We start from the raw sequence: 22,136 nt of genomic DNA, 5'->3' as shown, positions 1-22,136 counted from the left end.
AAAAGAACTTTGCCTAGAAAGCCATGTATTAAAAAAAAAAACAAAACAAAGGGTGAGGGTGACAAGGACTCTTTACCAACTAGAGTAGTGTCAAGAGGGGGATCTGATGTTGGTCCTGTCCCTTCCTTTTCAACTCCTGTGGTGCCTAGTAGAGGCTCTGCATTCAACAGAAGCTCAAGAAACTTGCTAAAGTGACTAATTTCATGGGGACATCTCCCAATAATAACAATTCAATATCGGGCACCTACATATGTGGGACACCTTTTTATTTACAACTTCATCTTTCTCTCTTGACAACCCTAGGAGTCTGTACCATTTTTCTCTTTCACAAAGGTGGAAACTGAAACCCACAGAGGCCCAACTTGGTCTGCCTTAGATCCTAGAAAAATGAAGTGCTGTGGGTTGAACAGCAGCCCCTCAAAAGATATACCCCTATCCTAATTCCAGAACCTGTGAACTGCAGGTACCATTCAGTTAAGGATCTTAAGATGTGGGCAGCCCCAGTGGCTTAGTGGTTTAGTGCCGCCTTCAGCCCAGGGCATGATCCTTGGAGACCTGGGATCGAGTCCCATGTCGGGCTCCCTGTGTGGAGCCTGCTTCTCCCTCTGCCTGTGTCTCTGCCTCTCTCTCTCTCTCTCTCTCTGTGTGTCTCTCATGAATAAATAAAATCTTAATTAAAAAAAAAAAAAGGATCTCAAGATGTTTATCCAGATGGGTCTTTTTTTTTTTTTTTTTTAAGATTTTATTTATTTATTCATGAGCGAGAGAGAGAGGCAGAGACACAGGGTCCATGCAGGGAGCCTGACATGGGACTCAATCCCAGGTCTCCAGGATCAGGCCCTGGACCGAAGGTGGCGCTAAACCACTGAGCCACAGGGGCTGCCCCTCTAGATGGGTCTTAAATCCTAAATCCGATGATAAACATCCTCCGAAGAGACAAGAAGAGGGAAGAGACAGAGGGAGAACAAGATGGAGACAGGATATGTCCATAAACCAGTGAACTCTCAGAGCTACCAGAAGCTGGAAGAGGCAAGAAAGGATTCTCCCCTCGAGCCTTTGGAGGAAGTGTAACCCTGGTGACTTTGATTTTGGACTCTGGTGCCCATAACTCTGCGAGAAGAATTTCAGTTGCTTTATGCTACTGGCCCACAGTAAGTTGGCACAGCAGCTGTAGGAAAGCAACACATAAGGGTGGTGGAGAAGGCAAAGGAGAATAAAGAGGGTCAGCTGCCCCTGCTGAAGCTCATGGTTCTCCATTGCCTGGCAGCTTTGTGACCCAGTCTCCTCCACTCTGCCTCTAGTTCATCTCACTGCAGCTGCAATGGTCTCCTTTCCTCATCCCTGGAATATGCTGGGCACATTCTCACCTAAGGCCTTGGTGCTTCTTGTTTCCTTTGCCTAAAATATTTGTCTTCCCCTGAACACTCAGTTTCCTGCTCCTCAGACAAGCCTCCCTGACCTCCTCTCTAGAGTGTCTCCCACCTCCCAAGTCACCCTCATCCCTCTAATTTTTCTTCATGGCCCTCACAATCACCTGATGGGACGTTTGTCCACGATACACGTGTTTACGTATATAATACCCCCTCCAACTGACATTAGCTCCTCCAGGACAGGAGCTTTGTTCATTGCTTTATCCCCAGCCTTTAGCATGGTTCCTGGTCCATGGGAGGTATTCAATAGATATTTGAATGACTACTTTCCTTCGACAGCACATAGACTAAATGTGCAACAATACAGAGAAGATCAGCATGGCCCCTGTGGAAGGTTGACATGCAAATTCATGAAGTGCTTCCTTTTTTTTTTTTAATATTTTATTTATTTATTTATTCATGAGAGACACACAGAGAAAGGCAGAGAGATAGACGAGGGAGGAGCAGGCTCCTTGCAGGGAGCTTGTTGTGGGACTCTATCCCCAGACTAGGATCATGCCCTGAGCCAAAGGCAGATGCTCACCCACTAAGCCACCCAGACATCCCAAGTACTTCCTACTTTTTAAGATTTTATTTATTTGAGAGAGTGAGAGAGCAAGATAGTGAGCATGAAGTGCAGAGAGGGGCAGAAGGAGAGGGGGAAGCAGACTCCCTGCTGAGCAAGGAGCCTGACACAGAGCTGGGCTTGATCCCAGGACCCTGGGACAATGACCTGAGCCAAAGGCAGACACTTAACTGACTGAGCCACCCAGGTACCCCAAAGTGTTCCATATTTTTGTGTGTTAACTGGAATTAAAATTAAAATTAAAAGAATAAACTAGATGACTAAAAAAAATATGTGAATGAATGAACAAATTACCTACTAATAGTGATGGGAATTAGAAGGAGGAGGGCCCAGATATGGAGCTGTCATCCAAGCTGAAGAGGAGACTGTGTGTGGGAAGCTCTTGGCCCTAACAGGGCCCCTGGCCCTCAGCCCAAGTGTGATTATGAACCTCAGAAAAGCCTTTCTCCACATGCCTCCACCTGGCTTGCCTTGTCTTTCCAGCTGGTCACAGTCCCCAAGGGTTCATTTGATTCAAACATCCCTGGGAAGGTTTGAAAGCATCCTTTGTTTCTACATTTTCTCATTTTTTCCAAGCATCAAGTATGGACAGATACACACACCCTCATGCACATATATACACACACTCTAACACATACGCTTGGCCATAACCCACAGTCTCATGGACCCTCATGGCTCAGTCTACCCATATCCAGTACTACTTGTGCACAGCTATGGACACACACTGACCCTCAGTCATTTGCACTCCCCTGTCTCACATACTCACACACAGTTAGAGTCCTGCATGTGCCGTCACACACGAGCAGGCCTCCACCCAAGGTCTCACCTAGGTAAGTGCTCACACCGACACATGGACTCACTCATCAGCTCCTCTGGGCATGTGTGCCTGGACCCTCATGCACATACAGCTTTGAACATGCCTCCAAGTTTCCTCACACACATACAAACAGGCAATAGCCTGCTGTGGTGACTCACACTTGTCATGACGACCTGTCATGATGGCCTATCATGACTTTGCATAATAGCCTAACAACAGCGATATTGACTGAACACTGGCCATGTGCCAGGTACCCTGCCCTTTGAGACCTTGTCTCATTCAATTCTCACAACCTTTGAGACCTTGTCTCATTCAATTCTCACAACAATCACATGAAATAGGTGCTATTATTAGTCCTATTTTATAGATGAGGAAACAGACCAGAGCCAAAAGAGTCCAAATGGGATTCTAACCCAGGCATCTGACTCCAGAGTTCCCCTCTCCTTTTCTGGTAGAGTATATTTTTCAAAAATGATTGCATCAACATCCCCTATCCCTCATGCTCGTCTAGAACCTTGTTACTCTTTAATCAAATGGTAGAATCTCTGGACCCTTCTCTTGAACTTGAGTGGGTCTTTGTGACTACTTCAAATAACAGTACGATGAACATGATGCCAGTATGAATCCAAAGCTAGATCATAAAAGGTGATACCAAAAAATGGCCAAGATGTAGAAACACGGGGCAGCCCCGGTGGCGCAGCGTTTTGGCACCGCCTGCGGCCTGGGGTGTGATCCTGGAGACCCGGAATCGAGTCCCGCATCGGGCTCCCTGCATGGAGCCTGCTTCTCCCTCTGCCTCTCTCTATCTCTCTGTCTCTGTGAATAAATAAATAAAATCTTAAAAAAAAAAAGATGTAGAAACACCTGAGTGTCCACTGATGGATGAATGGATAAAGAAAAAATATGCCACTTTTCCCCACACAATGGAATATTATTCAGCCATAAAAGAGGGAAATCCTGGGGTGCCTGGGTGGCTCAGTAGGTTAGGTATCCAACTCTTGGTTTTGGCTCAGGTTATGATCTCAGGATTATGAGATCGAGCCCACCATCAGCCCAAGCCCAGCACGGAGCCTGCTTGGGATTCTCTCTCTCTCCCTCTCCCTCTGCCCTTCCTTCTGCTTGCACACACTCTCTCTTTCTAAAATAAATAAATCTTAAAAAAAAAAAAAAGGAAATCCTGCCATTTGGGATAAGATTGATGGACTTGAGGGTGTTATAAGTGAAATAAATCAGAGAGATAAAGGCAAACACTGCATGTCTTACTTGTATGTGGGGTCTCAAAAAGCCAAACTCATAGAAACAGAGTAGAATGGTGGTTGCCAGGGGCTGGGAGGTGGGGAAATGGGGAGATGCTGGTCAGGGGGCATAAACCTCCAGTTAGAAGATAAATAAATTCTAATGTACAAGGTGGTGACTATAGTTTACAAGACTGTATTGCACACTTGAAAATTGCTAAGAGAGTAGATCTTTTTTTAAAATTTTTATTTATTTATGATAGTCAGAGAGAGAGAGGCAGAGACACAGGCAGAGGGAGAAGCAGGCTCCATGCACTGGGAGCCCGACGTGGGATTTGATCCCGGGACTCCAGGATCGCGCCCTGGGCCAAAGGCAGGCGCCAAACCGCTGCGCCACCCAGGGATCCCCTAAGAGAGTAGATCTTAAAGGTTCTCATCACCACTATTACCACCACAACAAAAGAATTACTGATAATCATGTGAGGCGAATAAGTATATAGTTAATTAATCTTATTGTGTTCATCTTTTCATAATACGTATGTTTGTCAAATCATCAAATTGTATACTTTAAAGTTATACAATGTTCTATGTCCTTTATATCTCCATAAAGCTAGGGAAAAACTTTTTTTGCGGGGGGAGGGTTTTACTGTTTATTTATGACAAATGTCCTCCATCCGTGGTCTTCTCCCGTCAGAAGTTCTTTGAAATGATGCCGTCGGCCTTGGCCAGCCAGAGGATGGAGTCATCAGACTCGCCCATCCTGCGAATGGCCCCGCAGATAGCGTAGGTCTTAAACTGCCCGTTGAACCTGCCAGTCACCTTGTCAAGCTCGGCCACGTTCATCTGGATGGACGCGTGGTCCTTGGTGCCGATGATGCGGTTGCTGGCGGAGCATTTCCGCGGCACGTACAGGTCCACGAACTTGCCGGCGTCGTTCTGCATGTCGAGGGCGCACCTGCTGCTGCCACCACGAGCTAGAGCGCAGAAAGTTAGGGAAAAAAAATTTTATGTTTTTATGTTTTTATTTTTTTAAAGATTTATTTATTCATTCATTCATGATAGACACGGAGAGAGAGAGAGGCAAAGACACAGGAGGAGGGAGAAGCAGGCTCCATGCCAGGAGCCCAGTGCGGGACTCGATCCAGGGACTCCAGGATCACGCCCTGGGCCAAAGGCAGGCGCTAAACCGCTGAGCCACCCAGGGATCCCCAGGAAAAAAAATTTTAAAGAAAAAAAGGATTACACAAATTCTGCCTGGCTCTCTCTTGGGACTCTCATCCTTGGAACCCAGCTACCATGCTAGGAGGAAGTCCAGGCTACATGAAGAGGCCATGTGCAGGTGTCCCGCAACAGCCTACTGAGGTCCCAGCTGACAGCCAGCATCACCTGGCAGTCCTGTGCATGAGGAAGCCTTCAAGATGACATCAGTCCAGTCACTATCTAACTGCAACCACACAAGAGACCCAGAGTAAGAACTGCCCAGCTGAGCTCAATCAACCCCCAAACTGAAAGGTAATAATAATAATTATTATTGTTTTATGCCACTAAACATGGGTGATTTGTTACATAGTGATAGCTAACTGGATGCCAGGACAGATTACCAACAGTTAGCCTCAGACCACCATGGAGAAGTGGTGCCAAGCTCTTTGTCCTCCTTTTAGACTGTCCTCTTCTACCCCCAGGATCCAGGATCTCAGAGCACAATCCTCATGCCACATGACCACTGGTATATCCAACTCCCTATCTGGGTGTGAGCTGTTCCACCCCCAGGCACTTGTCCACTGCTGACTCTGTGATGCTTAAGGCAAGTGCTCATCACTTTATTTATTTGAGAGATAGTAAAAGAGAGAGAGAGAGAACACAAGACAGAGGAGAGGCAGAGAGAGAGAGGGAGAAGCAGACACCTTGCTGAGCGGGAAGCCCAATGTGGGGCTGGATCCCAGAACCCCAGGATCATAACCTGAGCCAAAAGGCAGCCACTTAACTGGGTCACCCAGGTGCCCCCCTGTTTACTCTTTAGTCAAATGTGTAACAATTCCAGCCCTGCCCACCTCACAAGGAGGCTGCAAGGATCCATCCTGGAAGCTTGAGTTTAAGGGGTTATTATTATTTTTTTAAATAGATTTTATTAAGTAATCTCCACATCCAGCGTGAGGCTCAAACAACCCGAGATCAAGAGTCATATGCTGGGCAGCCCTGGTGGCGCAGCGGTTTAGCGCCGCCTGCAGCCCAGGGCGTGATCCTGGAGACCCTGGATCGAGTCCCACGTCAGGCTCTCTGTATGATGCCTGCTTCTCCCTCTGTCTGTGTCTCTGCCTCTCTCTCTCTGTATCTATGAATAAATAAATAAAATCTTAAAAAAAAAAAAAGAGTCATATGCTCCACAGACTGAGCCAACTAGGAGCCCCACAGGGATTAGTGTTAATGCTTGCATTTTAGGATCCCAGTGGCAACTAGAAGATAGGTAAATATAACCAACACAGGAAGTCCTGCAATGTGGAGACATCTAGCATAGAGGCAAACAACTCAATGGCTGCAATGCAAATAAGAATGGCAACAAATGGGACGCCTGGGTGGCTCAGCGGTTAAGCACCTGCCTTTGGCCCAGGGTGTGGTCCTGGAGTCCCAGAATCGCGCCCCACATTGGGCTCCCTGCATGGAGCCTGCATCTCCCTCTGCCTGTGTCTCTGCCTCTCACTCTCTGTGTCTTTCATGAATAAATAAATAAAATCTTAAAAAAAAAAAAGGAAGAATGGCAACCAATGATGATTGGGATGATCCTGGACTGTTGAGAAAACTAAGCCAGAGATCAAACTGCCAGAACAACTTAAGTGGGCCAAGGGCCAGGATGTATGTTGGCCTGGAGAACTTACACACCATCTAGAGAGAGCAGCTAACATCTGACTTGCCCACCCATTGTTTTTTTTTTTTTTTCCCACCCATTGTTATATGACAACATACACTCAATTCCCAGATCTGATCTTTTTTTTTTTAAAGATTTATTTATTTATTTATTTATTTATTTATTTATTTATTTATTTATTTATGATAGACACAGAGAGAGAGGCAGAGACAGGAGGAGGGAGAAGCAGGCTCCATGCTGGGAGCCCGACGTGGAACTCAATTCTGGGACTCCAGGATCGCGCCCTGGGCCAAAGACAGGTGCTAAACCGCTGAGCCACCCAGGGATCCCCCCCATCATTTTTTCAAGAGAACTTAGAAATATGGATTTCTGTCGGAACTCTTCAAATTTAAAAAAATGGGCAATTAATTCATACTTCATACCTTCTTTTGGGGGCAACTGATACAAAGTATCAGAAAACATCATCTACTGGGCAAACATCCCAAGGACTACCTTCCAGTCCAAAAATCTTGACCAGGTGGCTCCCCTGGGCCAGTCCTGAAGCCAGAGGCTGGGATGCAGATTTGCCCAAGACCTGGTGGCTGCTCTGGAGGAGTCTTGGCCTTCTAGGCGTTTAATCCTCTGTGAAGAATTTAGAGGCACAATATTTATAAAGCTGTTTGCCCAAACCAAAACAATATAGTATGGTCTATGAGGGCACACTACCAGAAAGTTCTTCTTGGGCAGGAAGCACTAGGATACTTAGATAGAATCTGAAGGCTGTGGGGAGAGTGATACTATATGGTTGCCCCTGTCAGGGTCCCCTTCAGTGTCAGGAGGGGAAAGAAGAAGGGTATCTATGCGTGGGAAGCAGAAGTGATCACAACCAAAGCAGCAGAACCCTGGTACCATGAGTCTACACTTTGGAGCTAGATGGAACTGAGTTCAAAATAAATAAAAAAAATTAAAAAAAAAAAAAAAAAAACCGAAAAAAAGGGATCCCTAGGTGGTGCAGTGGTTTAGCGCCTGCCTTTGGCCCAGGGCGCGATCCTGGAGGCCCAGGATCGAGTCCCACATCGGGCTCCCTGCATGGAGCCTGCTTCTCCCTCTGCCTGTGTCTCTGCCTCTCTTTCTCTCTCTCACTGTGTGCCTATCATAAATAAATAAAAAAAATTAAAAAAAAAATACGGAACTGAGTTCAGATCCTGACTCTGCAGCTTATCAGCTGGGTTTTCCTGACCTTCGTTTCCTTATCTACAAAATGTAGTTAATGATTTTTTTATCCCATAGGATTATTGAGGGGGTTAAACAGGATAATCTACATGGAGGTTTTTTTTTTTTTAAGATTTATTTATTTATGATAGACATAGAGAGAGAGAGAGGCAGAGACAACAGGAGGAGGGAGAAGCAGGCTCCATGCCGGGAGCCTGACGTGGGACTCGATCCTGGGACTCCAGGATCACACCCTGGGCCAAAGGCAGGTGCTAAACCACTGGGCCACCCAGGGATCCCCTACATGGAGGGTTTGAAAGAGTTCCTGATGTTAGCTGCTATTTTCCCTCACTTTTTTTTTTTTTTTTTTAAAACTCTGCCATGACTACTTTCAAATGTTTCCATGCTGGAGCAGGTCTCTTTCTGCTTTCTCTGCCTGGTTCTTTCTAGACCCAGATAGGTGCCTCTTTCTCTGAGAAACCTCCATAGTCTCCAGGCTGATACATCATTCCCTCCCTCCCTTCTGGATGCTTTCCTTAGGTGTGCCTTGGTGTCCATGGTCTAAGTGGTGGTTCTTGGTGAGTCTTTCTCCCCCAGAGGTAGGAAGTTCCTGGAGGGCAGGAGCCAGCTCTGAGTCATCCATGTTCCCCAGTAGTCTGCTCTCCAGTGGGTGGCCAGCAATGTTTGTGGAATAAAGGGAGGGGAAGAAGAAGGGAGGGGTGTTACAAACAGCTCACAGAGCGTTGGTTGAACCTTGGGCTTCAGGGCTGTGACAGTTAAAGCATAGGTCAAGGGCCAATCTTTGTCGAACACCTAAGTGGGAGTAAGTGTGTACTGAATATATGAATGAATGTGTGTGCATGTGTATGAGTGAGTGAGAATATAAGTGTATTTGTGTGTGATGGCCAGGAAAATGTGTATGTGTGAATGAGCATGTGTATGAGGGTTTATATAACTGCCTTTATTTTATTTTTAATTTTTTTAAAAGATTTTATTTATTGGGACACCTGGGTGGTTCAGCGGTTGAGTGTCTGCCTTCAGCCCAGGGCATGATCCTGGAGCCCCAGGATCGGGTCCCACGTTGGGCTCCTTGCATGGAGCCTGCTTCTCCTCCCTCTGCCTGTGTTTCTGCTCCTCTCTCTGTGTCTCTCATAAATAAATAAATAAATAAATAAATAAATAAAATCTTTTTTTTTTCCCCCACTAATATGGAGCTCCACAGGAAAGGGGTCTTTGTGTCATTCCTCCTTGTGTCTTCTTCACATACAGCATCTGGTACTTCCCAGTGTTGGTGGGGTATTGGGAAGAGCATGATAGGAAAACAGAATAGCACAATGCTTATCAAGAGGGGTCCAAGAGTCAGATGTTATCAGTGCTTCCTAACTTTGGGCCAGTTGACCACTATAAACCTCTGTTTTTTTCATCTGTAAAATAGGTATAATCGCAGCATCTAACCTATAGGGTGGAGCATAGAAAGTACTTAGTAAATATCAGATAGTATTATTATAGTGAATGTCACTATCCACTGCCAGAGCAGATGCTTCCTTGGGCTAAAAACTCTCTCTCTTTTAAAGATTTTATTTATTTATTCATGAGAGACACACACACAGAGAGAGAGAGAGAGAGAGAGAGGCAGAGACATAGGCAGAGGGAGAAGCAGGCTCCATGCAGGGAGCCCGATGTGGGACTCGATCCCAGGATTCCAGGATTCCAGGATCACGCCCTGAGCCGAAGGCAGAGGCTCAACCGCTGAGCCACCCAGGCGTCCCTAAAGACTCTCAAAACAAGTCAACAGACTACTAACCTTATCCATCAAAATTCTCTCTTAGTTTCTCCTACAAGAAGGAGCAATAAACTATTTTGTCTCCTTAAGGCAGCTGGGAGGTTTATGCCATCACAGGACTTTGGTAGGCAAAAGCGAAACCTAGGAGCAGGGTGCCCTCTCCTGGAAGTATGGGGTAAAGGTTGGCTCCCTACATTAGTCACTGACCTCTTAGGTGGCAGATGCTGTCAGGATTGCCAGCAAACAGAGCCCACAGAGGGGCAGCCAAGGGGGAGGGAACTTTTACAGCTGCCTAGCATAAGCTCCCTCTCTGCACCTCCCGGCCTCACCGCTGCTCATCCGCTGCTGAACTCCTTCCTCAGATCTCACTTTAGGACGGCCAGACTGGGCCAGGCACTCCTGTTACAAGTTCTCAGAGCAAACTGTATTCATTTTGCATTCTTCTGTGTGATTATTTATTTATTTATTTTTTAAAAAGATTTTATTTATTCATGAGAGTCACAGAGAGAGAGAGAGGCAGAGACACAGGCATCGGGAGAAGCAGGCTCCATGCAGGGAGCCCAATGTGGGACTCGATCCCAGGTTTCCAGGATCACGCCCTGGGTCAAAGGCGGTGCTAAACCTCTGCGCCACCGGGGCTGCCCATAAATAAAATCTAAAATTTTTTGTTTTAAGTTCAATTTAATTAACATATACCTTATTATTAGTTTTAGAGGTAGAATCCAGTGAGTCTTCAGTTGCTTACCTTACCCAGTCCTCATTATTTTGAGTGCCCTCCTTAATGCCCATCACCCAGTTGCCCCACCCCCTACCCACCTTCCCTCCAGCAACCCTCAGTTTGTTTCTCATAGTTAAGAGTCCCTTATGGTTTGCCTCCCCGTTTCTCATTTTATTTTTCCTTCCCTTCCCCTATGTGCATCTGTTTTGATTCTTAAATTCCACATATGAGTGAAATCATATGGTATTTGTCTTTCTCTGATTGACTTAGCTTAGAGTAATGTGCTCAAGTTCCATCCACATCATTGTAAATGGCAAGATTTCATTCTTTTTAACTGCCGGTTGTTTTCTTGACTCAAGAAAACATCCAGCCCCCTCATGGGAGGGCTCCAGTTTCAGCCGGGGACGTTAGAGACCTGGATTTGCAGAGTTCCTGATCCCTACTCCAAGGATAGCCAGGTCTGTGGGCTGAAGCCAGGACACACCACAAAGTGGGTTCCTGAGCCTACATCTGAGAGCGTTAATTCATTCCACAAATATTGGGTGCCTTCTGTGTGCTGGACACTGAATGGACATTGGGAATATGGCAGTGGGCAAAACCAGACACATTCCTGACTCTTGGAAGTAGTGGGACTGTCAGACACATAATCGGACAATTTTGACATAATGATATGTAGCTGTGCACACCCCCATTTGAGTCTGAGGATTCCCGAAAGTGTGTCTGTGGGTGGGTGCAGCTGGCTCCTGGAACTCTCATAGGCCCTCTCACCACTTGTGATGTAGTGGTCTACGATGAGAGGACTGAGGGGGTTTGGGTGAGTTCTGTTCCAAGCTCTCCGAGAAATCCCACACCTCTGTACCCAACCTGTGTGGATCCCAGCACTGACATCAAGGCCCACCCAAGGGACACTTACAAACATGAGGGGGCCTGGAAGGAGGGTCGTGGAAGGACTTGAGGAGGTGGGGAGACACCCTGATAGGGTGGAACAGTGGGAAAGGTCTCCCTAGAACTGCATGAGTCCACCTCACCCCCATAGTCAGGATCCTCAGGATCTGGATCCCAATCCCCCATCTGGCAGCCTCCCAATGAATTCTGAGTCTATGTGCTGGTCCCTGGGACTTGGGCAATCCAGAGGGCCCTTTGGCCAATGGGAGGGCTCCTTCCCTCTCCACCCCTCTCCACTGTCCAGGCTGGAGGCTTAAGTGTCTGCAAAAGCAAACACCCAAAGGGCAGGTTCAAAGGGCAGACAGTGTGGCAGGCTACAGGGCCCAGCCTGTCTCTGCTTATTACTTAGGTTGCCCCACAGCCTCCCCGGAGCCCTAGGTTGGTGTCTGGGCTGGGAAAAGGCCAGCCTGACAATTTTTTGTCCACTGTGGCACTGAGCATGAATGGGGGACCCTCCAGGAAGCGCTGTTCATTGCTTGTGTATTCAGCCTGATTTTTTTTTTAAGATTTTATTTACTTATTCACAAGAGACACAGAGAGAGAGGGAGAGAGAGGCAGAGACACGGGCAGAGGGAGAAGCAGGCTCCATGCAGGGATCCCAATGCGGGACTCGATCCTGAGACTCCAGGATCACACCCTGGACCGAAGGCAGGCACCCAACTGCTGAGCCACCCAGGCATCCCTCTTTTTAAAAAAAAATTTTTTTAATATATTTATTTTTTGATGAGAGACACACAGAGAGAGGCAGAGACACAGGCAGAGGGAGAAGCAGGCTCCCTGTGGAGAGCTGGATGTAGGACTTGATCCCTGGACTCCGGGATCATGACTTGAGCCAAAGGCAGATGCTCAACCACTGAGTCACCCAGGTGCCCCATCTTTTCCCTTTTAAACACATAATGACATACCAGACACACTGTTGTGCACGGGTGCTTTCTTTCTTCTTCACTTAACATTTTATCTTGAAGATCAAACGTTCAATATCAATAGATAAACATATTCCTTTTTTTTTTAAATAAAGATTTTATTTATTTATTCATGAGATACACACACAGAGAGAGGCAGAGACACAAGCAGAGGAAGAAGCAGGCTCCATGCAGGGATCCTGATGCGGGACTCGATCCCAGGATGCTGGGATCAGGTCCTGAGCCAAAGGCAGATGTTCAACCGCTGAGCCACCCAGGTGCCCCAATAAATAAAATCTTTATTTTTATTTTTTAATTTTTTTATTTAATTTTTAATTTTTTTTAATTTTTTAATTTTTATAAATAAAATCTTTAAAAGAAAATCCACATACAGTTTAATGCAATTCCTACCAGCATGCCCGCAATAATTTTTTAGATGTAGACAGGATCATTCTAAAGTTTATGTGAAAAAAAAAATAAATAAATAAATAAAGTTTATGTGGAGGGCAGCCCAGGTGGCTCAGTGGTTTAGCGCCGCCTTCAGCCCAGGGCCTGATCCTGGAGACCCGGGATCGAGTCCCAAGTTGGGCTCCCTGCACGGAGCCTGCTTCTCCCTCTGCCTCTCTCTCTCTCTCTCTCTCTCTCTCTGTGTCTCTCATGAATAAATAAATAAAATCTTAAAAAAAAATAAAGTTTATGTGGAAAGACAAAGTAACTAGAATAACTAAAATAGTTTTTCAAACTCGGATAAATTAATTTACCTGATCTCAAAACTAATTGTATAGCTACAGAAATCAAGGCTGTAGTACTGGCAGAGGGACAGGCACATGGATCAGTGGAATAGAAGAGGGAATTCAGGGCAAATTGAACTTAAATTAAAAAAATATTTTTAAAGATTTTATTTATTTATTCATGAGACACACACACACACACACAGAGAGAGAGAGAGAGAGAGAGAGAGTCAGAGATACAGGCAGAGAGAGAAGCAGGCTCCATGCAGGGAGCCCGATGTGGGACTCGATCCTGGGTCCCCAGGATCACACCCTGGGTTGAAGGAGATGCTCAGCCGCTGAGCCACCCAGTCGTCCCTAAATAAAATATTTTTAAAAAAGAAAAAGAAGAAAGGGAACTCAGAAATAGATGGAAATAAATGTGCCCAGCTGATTTTTGATAAAGGTGCAAAACCAGTTCAGCTGAGGAAACATAGCCTGCTTAACCAATGGTGCTGAAACAACTGGAATGTCCATTGCACACTCAGGAGCAAAAAAAGACACCCAAAAACCAAACCAAACCAAAAACAAAAACAAACTGCACACCATCTACCAAAATTAACTCGAATAGATCATGGACTTAAATGTAAAACCTAAAACTACAAATGTTTTAGAAAACATCATGGGAGAGAATCTTTGAGCTCTAGGGCTTACACAGAGTTCTTAGACCTAACACCAAGAAGCATGATCCATAAAAGGAAACACTGATAAACTGGACTGCATCAAAATTGAAAACTTTTGCTTTGTGAAAGACCCTGTTAAGAGGATAAAAAGACAAACTACAGACTAAAATAATATATTTGTAAACCATATATATGACACATGGCTACTATCTAGAATATACGAAAAACTCTCAAAACTAAACAATAACTACACCACCACCAAATAACTCCAATATTCCTCTCCCAAATAATCCAGTTAGAAAATAGGCAAAAACGAGAAAGATATATTTCACCAGGAGGATATACAAATGGCAAATATACATATGAGAAAATGTTCAACATCATTTGCTGCCAGGGAAATACAAGTTAAAACCACAATGAGGGGCACCTGGGTGGTTCAGTGGTTGAGCATTTGCCTTTGGCTCAGGTCATGATCCCGGGATCCTGGGAATGAGTCCCGCTTTGGGCTCCCCATAGGAAGCCTGCTTCTCCCTCTGCCTGTGTCTCTGCCTCTCTCTCTGTGTCTCTCATGAATAAATAAATATTTTTTAGAAAACCCAATGAAATATTATTATACACCTATCAGAGTGGTTAAAATAAAAAATAGTGACAACACCAAATGCTCACAAGGATACAGAGAAACTGGATGACTCCTATTTTGCCGGTGGGCACATAGCACAACTGTACAGCCCCTCTGGAGAATAGTTTTGCAGTTTATTCTTATAAAACTAAACATGCAATTACCACACAGCCCAGCAATTTCACTTTTTAAAAAAGAGATTTTAAGTATTCCCCATACCCAATGTGGGGCTTGAACTTACAATCCTAAAATGAAGAGTTTTATGCTCTACTGACTGAGCCAGCCAGGTGGTCCCCAGCAATTCTATTTCTGAGCATTCATCCTTGAAAAATTAAAACTTACATTCACATAACAACCTGTACATGGATATTCATAGCAACTGTATTTATTTATTCATTCATTCATTCATTCATTCATTCCAGTCAAAAACTGGAAACAACCCAGATGTCTTTCAATGGACGACTAGTTAAACCAATTAGTGCATCCACAGCAAGGAATACTACTCAGCAATAAAAAGGAATGAAATTTTTTTTTTTTTTTGGGGGAATGAACTTTTGATAAATGGACCAAACTGGATGAATTTCCAAAGAATTATGCTGAGTGGGAAAAGCCATCCAAATAGGTGATATAGTGTAGGGTTCCATTTATATAGCATTCTTGAAATGACAAAATTATAGAAATGGACTATAGATTAGTGACAGGGGAATAGAAGGAGAGAAGTGGGTGTGGCTATAAAAGGTCAACATGAGGGATTCTTGCGGTAATGGAAATGTTCTGTATCTTGACTGTATCAACATCAATATCCTCGTTCTGATATTCTGCATAGTTTTGCACGATATCACCACTGGGGGAAACAGGGTAAAAGGACCATGGGATCTCTCTGTATTATTTCTTACAACTGCATGTGAATATTCAATTACCTCAAAATAAAAAGTTTATTTAAAAAAGGATAATGTGGGATACCTGGGTGGCTCAGTGGTTGAGCATCTGTCTTTGGCACAGGTCATGATCCCGGGGTCCTGGGATGAAGTCCCACATCGGACTCCCCGCAGGGAGCCTGCTTCTCCCTCTGCCTGTGTCTCTGCTTCTGTGTGTCTCTCATGAATAAAAAAAATAAAATCTTAAAAAAAAAAAAGGATAAAGCTTATGGTTGGAGAATGTATGGCCAAGTTTTTTCACCCAGTAAATTAGAAAATATTTGAAATATTATAATTGTATCCCAATTTTGGAGAATATCAAGAACAGGAATCAAATTTCTGGAGGGTAATTTGACAAGTTGGATCAAGACTTTGGCAAATATTGGGGTGCCTGGGTGGCTCAGTGAGTCAAGCCACTGACTCTTGGTTTCAGCTCAGGTCATGATCTCAGTATCATGAAATGGGTCTGGGCTCTGCACTCAGTGGGGAGTCAGCTTGAGATTCTCTCTCTCCTTCTTCCCTTCACTCTCACATTCTCCCTCTCTCTCAAATAAATAAATAAATAAATAAATAAATAAATAAATGTTTTTTTAAAGGATGTTGACAAATATTGATATTCCTTAAGCAAGCTATTCTATTTCTGTGTATTTATCTGAAGCCATAACATATCAAAGGTGGGACACATTAATGTCTTACTTGTAACAGGGAAACTGAAACAATAGACGCCTCCGATACATAAATTGTGATACACCCATAGGCTGGAATTTCTGTAATAAGAGATACTGCATAATATAGGAGTTAAGAACAAATTCTGGAGTATGACCACCTGGCTTGAAATTCCAGTTTCTTTACATATTAACTGTGTGACTATGGCAAAGTTACTTAACCTCTCTGTGCCAGTTTCTTCATTTGCATTATAAGGAAAACCTACTTAATATTATTATTATGGGCAGCCTGGATGGTTCAGCGGTTTGGCGCCACCTTCAGCCCAGGGTGTGATTCTGGAGACCCAGGATCAAGTCCCACATCGGGCTCCCTGCATGGAGCCTGCTTCTTCCTCTGCCTGTGTCTCTGCCTGTGTCTCTGCCTCTCTCTGTGTCTCTCATGAATAAATAAATAAAATCTTTTAAAAAAATATTATTATTATGATTAAATGAGCTATTATTTACAAAGGCCTTTTAATACAACCAGGCATAAATGAGAGCATTATGAAGCTAGCTCATGTGATAATTTTAGGTATAAAAAAATAAGATAGTTTATACAATATGATCTTAGATATATGTAATGAAAAGAGACTAGGAAGAAATTTATCACAATGGTAATAGTCATAATCTCTGAATAGTCATCTCTCTGAATTAGTTTGTTTCTTTTTTATATTTTTCTATATTTTTTACATTTCACATAATGTATCTGTTTAATAGGAAAAGTTATTAATTTTCCAAAATGAGAAAATGGACTCAAAAGTGCTTTGTAACCTGTAAAGTGCTGTATCCATGTGAAGGTAAAGTGCTTTTCTTTTTTTTTTTTTTTTTTTTGTAAAGTGCTTTTCGATTAGCACTAACCCTCTAAGGTGATATTATTCTTTAAAAAATTTTTTTTTAAAATTTATTTATGATAGTCACAGAGAGAGAGAGAGAGAGAGACAGAGACATAGGCAGAGGGAGAAGCAGGCTCCATGCACTGGGAGCCCGACGTGGGATTCGATCCCGGGTCTCCAGGATCGTGCCCTGGGCCAAAGGCAGGCGCCAAACTGCTGCACCACCCACGGATCCCAAGGTGATATTATTCTTATTCCCATTTTACAGGAGAGGAAAACAAGGCTCAGAAAGGTGATGTGCGGGGATTCCTGGGTGGCTCAGTGGTTGAGCGCCTGCCTTTGGCCCAGAGTGTGATCCTGGAGTAGAGTCCCGGGATTGAGTCCCACATTGGGCTCCCTGCATGGAGCCTGCTTCTCTCTTTCCCTGTCTCTGTCTCTCTTCTCTCATGAATGAATAAATAAAATCTTAAAAAAAAAAAGAAAAAAAGAAAGGTGATGTGCCTCCCCAAAGTTCACAGCAGGAGTGTCGACAAGGTAGTTTGAGACTTGACAGGCAATGGGCCAGGTGGAAGTTATCTCCACCAGAGAAGTATGACAGTAAAAGGGGAATGGCAATCAATTTTGAAGAAACAAACTGGAAAATAAAGTATCTCACAGTATATGGCACAGAATCAATAGACTGTGGTAAACTTTCAGTGGAATTTTTTTTAAGATTTTATTTACTTATTCATGAGAGACACAGAGAGCAACAGAGACACAGGTAGAGGGAGAAACAGGCCCCATGCAACAGGGCCAAAGTGGGACTTGATCCCTGGTCTCCAGGATCATGCCCTGGGCTGAAGGCGGTGCTAAACCACCGAGCCACCCAGGCTGCCCATCAGTGGGATGTTCTTGCTAGGTTTGTCCAGGAACCTTTTGCTCCAATAGTAAAGAAATGTACATTTCAACAATGTATCATTTTCACCTACTACATCAGCAAAAAACAAAACAAAGAAAAACACACAAAAAACCCCACAACAAAAACAAAGATAATATGCATGCTGGTAAACATGCAGTAACATGAACTCAGACACTACAGATGATTTTTAGAAAATATGGCAATAAAATCAGGAGGAGCCTTTAAAATGCTTACGTCCTTTGATCTAGTTACTTTACTCTAAATTCTAGGATTTTTTTCCCTCAAGGGAATGATCCAAAATATATAGGGAATTCAGCATTAATAAGTAACTCATGGCAGTCCTAATAATGAAAAGATGGGGAAAAAAACCCAAAACCCTGTGTGATACATCCACTCCATATGAAATTTATTTTTTTTAAAAGATTTTATTTATTTATTCACAAGATACACAGAGAGAGAGGCAGAGACATAGGTAGAGGGAGGAGAAGCAGGATCCATGCAGGGAGCCTGATGTGGACTTGATCCTGGGACTCTGGGATCATGCCCTGAGCTGAAGGCAGACGCTCAACCACTGAGCCATCCAGGCATCCCCCATGTGAACTTTATTATTATTTTTTTTATTTTTATTTTTTCCATGTGAACTTAAAAAAAAATAACCTCATACATACTCTTTTATTTTGCTGGGGGATAGATTACATGGATGTATGTATTTGTCAAGATTCATCTGTATAATTTTTTTTAATTTTTAATTTTTAATTTTTTATTTTTTTATGATAGTCACAGAGAGAGAGAGAGAGAGGCAGAGACACAGGCAGAGGGAGAAGCAGGCTCCATGCACCGGGAGCCTGATGTGGGATTCGATCCTGGGTCTCCAGGATCGCGCCCTGGGCCAAAGGCAGGCGCTAAACCGCTGCGCCACCCAGGGATCCCAAGATTCATCTGTATAATACTTAAGTTCTGTGTATATCACTGTTTACAAATTATATACTCTTGAATAAGAACACGGTGGTGGGGGGACTTCCTCTACCAGATATCAAGATTTACTATGAAGTTTTAGGGGCTTCTGGCTGGCTTAGTTGGTAGTCCATGCAACCCTTGATCTTAGGGTCATGAGGTCAAGCCCCACATTGGGCAAGGAGCCAGCTTAATAAAAAGATTTACTATAAAGCTTTAGTCTTTTAAACAGGGTAGAGAAAAAAAAATAAACAGGGTAGAGTTGGCATAGTTCAATGCATCAAAATAGAGAGTGCAGAAATAACCATGTATGTATGGACACTTAATCTATGATGAAGATGACACTATACATCCTTGGGGGAAGGATGCACTATTCTTTTTTTTTTTTTTTTTAAGATTTTATTTACTTATTCATGAGAGACAGAGAGAGAAGCAGAGACATAGGCAGAGGGAGAAGCAGGCTCCTCACAAGGAGCCCAATGCGGGACTTGATCCCAGGACCCTGGGATCACGCCTTGCGCCAAAGACAGATGCACTGGGACAACTGCTTACCCATGTGGGAAAAAAGGTTTTTTTTTTTTTTTTTAAGATTTATTTATTTACTTATGATAGACAGAGAGAGAGAGAAAGGCAGAGACACAGGCAGAGGGAGAAGCAGGCTCCATGCCAGGAGCCTGACATGGGACACGATCCTAGGACTCCAGGATTGCGCCCTGGGCCAAAGGCAGGCACCAAACCGCTGAGCCACCCAGGGATCCCCCTCATGTGGGAAAAAAGTGAAAGAGAATTCCTATCTCATACCAACCACATACATAACTGAATCATAAAACTTTGGGAAAACAATCCAGAAGAAATTCTTTATGACCTTGGGATATATAGACTTCTTAAAACAAGACAAAAACTCCCACTAACTCTAAAGGAAAAGATAAATTTGACTACATTAAAACTAAGAATTTCCACTTAAACAGGTTGAGAAGACAAACCACAAACCTGGAGAAGATATCTGCAACACATATGGTTAGTAAAGGACTAGTATTCAGAACATGCAAAGCATTCCTATTAATTTAAAATGAAAAACAAACCACTTATTTTTAAGTGGGAAAGACATGAGTGGAACTTTTACAGAGAAGGGACCAGACAGGATTCATATGAGTACATGTGAATAGGTGTGCAACCTCATTAGTAGTCACAGAAATCCAAACTACAACCACAATGAGAGATCATCTCATACTTACCAGGTTGGCAGAAAATAAAAATTGATAACAGGATGTGCTGGCAAGGGGGTAGAACAAGAATTTTTATCCAAAGTTGGTAGGAATATAGACTGATGCGACCATTTTGGGAAACTGTTTCATATTACCTAGCTAAGCTGCACCTGAGCATAAGTGAAGAATGTTCGAGCAGTATTATTTGTAGTAGAAAAAACTGCAACAACTCAATGCCTATCAACAATATCATGAATTAGAGGCGCTTGGGTGGCGCAGTCAGTTAAGTGTCTGCCTTTGGCTCAGGTCATGATCCATGGGATTGAGCCCAACATTGGGCTCCCTGCTCAGTGGGGAGTCTGCTTCTCCCTCTCTCTCTGCCTGCCACTCTGCCTAGTTGTGTTCTCTCTCTGTCAAATAAAGTCTAAAAAAATTGTAAATTGTGGTATATATATACAATGGATTATACAGAAAATAAAGGAACCATAGCAACATCATCTACAAGAATGACTCAAAAACAATGTCGAGAGAAAAGCAAGTTGCAGAAGAATATATACAGTATGACTGCATTTATGCAAAGGCAAAAACCAGTCAAAACTAAACAATTTGCTGTTTAGAGATAGGAATATAGGTAGTAAAACCCATTAAGAAAAGCAAAGAAAAAAAAAAAAAAAAGAAAAGCAAAGGAATGATTAAGACAAAATTCACTGTAGGGGCAGCCGGGGTGGCTGAGCGGTTTAGCACCGCCTTTGGCGCAGGGCATGATTCTGGAGACCCGGGATCAGCATCGAGTTCCATGTCGGACTCTCCCATGTAGAGCCTGCTTCTCCCTCTGCCTGTGTTTCTGCCTCTCTGTCTCTCATGAATAAATAAATAAAATCTTAAAAAAAAAGACAAAATTCACTGTAGCAATAACTCCCATGGTGGGGAGAAGGGGCATGTGATTGAGAAGAGAAACAGGTGGCTTCTGGCATAAGGCAGTGTTTTAATCCATGGACACATGGATCAACTTGACAGAAATGGTCACAACAGAAGTGGTGAAATGGCAGAGGAAGGAGGAGCAGAGAAAGAGGAAAAAGGAACATCAACCGTTAAAGGCACTAGAGAAAGGCGAAGTTGCTAAGGTCAGAGAAGAAACTGAGTGAACAGGAATAAATACTGATAGGAGAGGCAGGAAAGAGAAAGCCAAAGGCATATTTATGTTGCAGGGAGGTGGGAATGCAGGCTGAGGCACATCTGTTGGATTCAGGCCAGGTTCCCTGATGACCTTGGCTGTAGAAATTTCAGCCAAGATCTGGGGGTAGAGGCCACACAGCTGAGAACTGAGTGGGAGGTGAGGAAGTGCAGATCCAGAACAGAACAACTCTGAAAAGTTTGAGAAGAGAAGGAAGAAAATGGACAGCAGCGGGGGGTGGGGGAGTGGGCTTGTAGGGAGAGTGGGGGAATGCAGTTGGGGTGGGGGTGGGGCGCCTTCCTTGAGAGATGTTAAAGGGTCTTTAGGTGGCCAGTTGAAGCCACACGAAGAGGGCGCTTGGCTGGCTTAGTTGGTTAACCACCTGCTTTGGCTCAGGTCATGATCCTGGGCTCTTGGGATCAAGCCCCACCTTGGCCTCCCTGCTCATCATGGAGCCTGCTTCTCCCTCTGTTCCTCAGCCCACTCATGCTCTCTCTTTTCCTCTGTCTCAAATAAATAAAGTCTTAAAATAAAACCCACAAGGAGATATATTTTTTACACCCAACAGGTCAACAAAAATCTGTTAGACAAGTGGTCACAGAGATAAGGAAAAACAGGCCCTCTCAGATACTGCTGATGGAAGGGTAAATGGTAAAACTACTTTGGAAAGCAATTTGGCAGTATCTAATCAAGTTACAAATATGTCAGCCTAGAAACGCCTCCTCTGGGCACATTTCTGCCCTAGAGACACTTGCACATGTGCACTAAGAGGCAAGTACAGAAATGCCCATTGCTGCATGTATGCAATAGCGACAGACTGTATATAACCTGCACATCAGCCAATAGAACAGATAAATTACATGGAATGTACACATAAAATACTATCCGGCAGTAAAAGCAAAAATAAATACATTAAAACTACACACGATTCATAGAAATGTTTATTGACAGAAGAAAGCAAGTTTCAGAAGGCTAAGTACAGTGGTACTA

General features: G+C 43.7%; 1 protein-coding gene and 1 non-coding gene across 2 annotated transcripts; one reads left to right on the top strand and one right to left on the bottom strand.

Annotated features, from left to right (window-relative positions):
- Window positions 1–1,692: 1,692 nt before the first annotated feature.
- On the top strand, window positions 1,693–1,800 carry LOC119865780. Its single transcript, XR_005378142.1, has one exon. It is a non-coding gene; the product is annotated as a U6 spliceosomal RNA (small nuclear RNA).
- A 2,648-nt stretch (window positions 1,801–4,448) lies between these two features.
- LOC100856611 (40S ribosomal protein S21-like) lies at window positions 4,449–5,023 on the bottom strand. The gene has a single exon (XM_038571370.1). The coding sequence runs from the start codon at window positions 4,987–4,989 to the stop codon at window positions 4,738–4,740; it is 252 nt and encodes an 83-aa protein (XP_038427298.1). The 5' UTR covers window positions 4,990–5,023; the 3' UTR covers window positions 4,449–4,737.
- Between the last annotated feature and the right edge of the window lie 17,113 nt (window positions 5,024–22,136).

This window comes from Canis lupus, chromosome 24 (assembly GCF_011100685.1).
Source record: "Canis lupus familiaris isolate Mischka breed German Shepherd chromosome 24, alternate assembly UU_Cfam_GSD_1.0, whole genome shotgun sequence".
Taxonomy (NCBI): domain Eukaryota; kingdom Metazoa; phylum Chordata; class Mammalia; order Carnivora; family Canidae; genus Canis; species Canis lupus.
This window is presented reverse-complemented; position numbering and strand designations above follow the sequence as displayed.

What these genes read in the sequence shown, in the direction of transcription:
- LOC100856611 (XM_038571370.1), bottom strand. Translation starts at nt 4,989, where the DNA reads ATGCAGAACGACGCCGGCAAGTTCGTGGACCTGTACGTGCCGCGGAAA.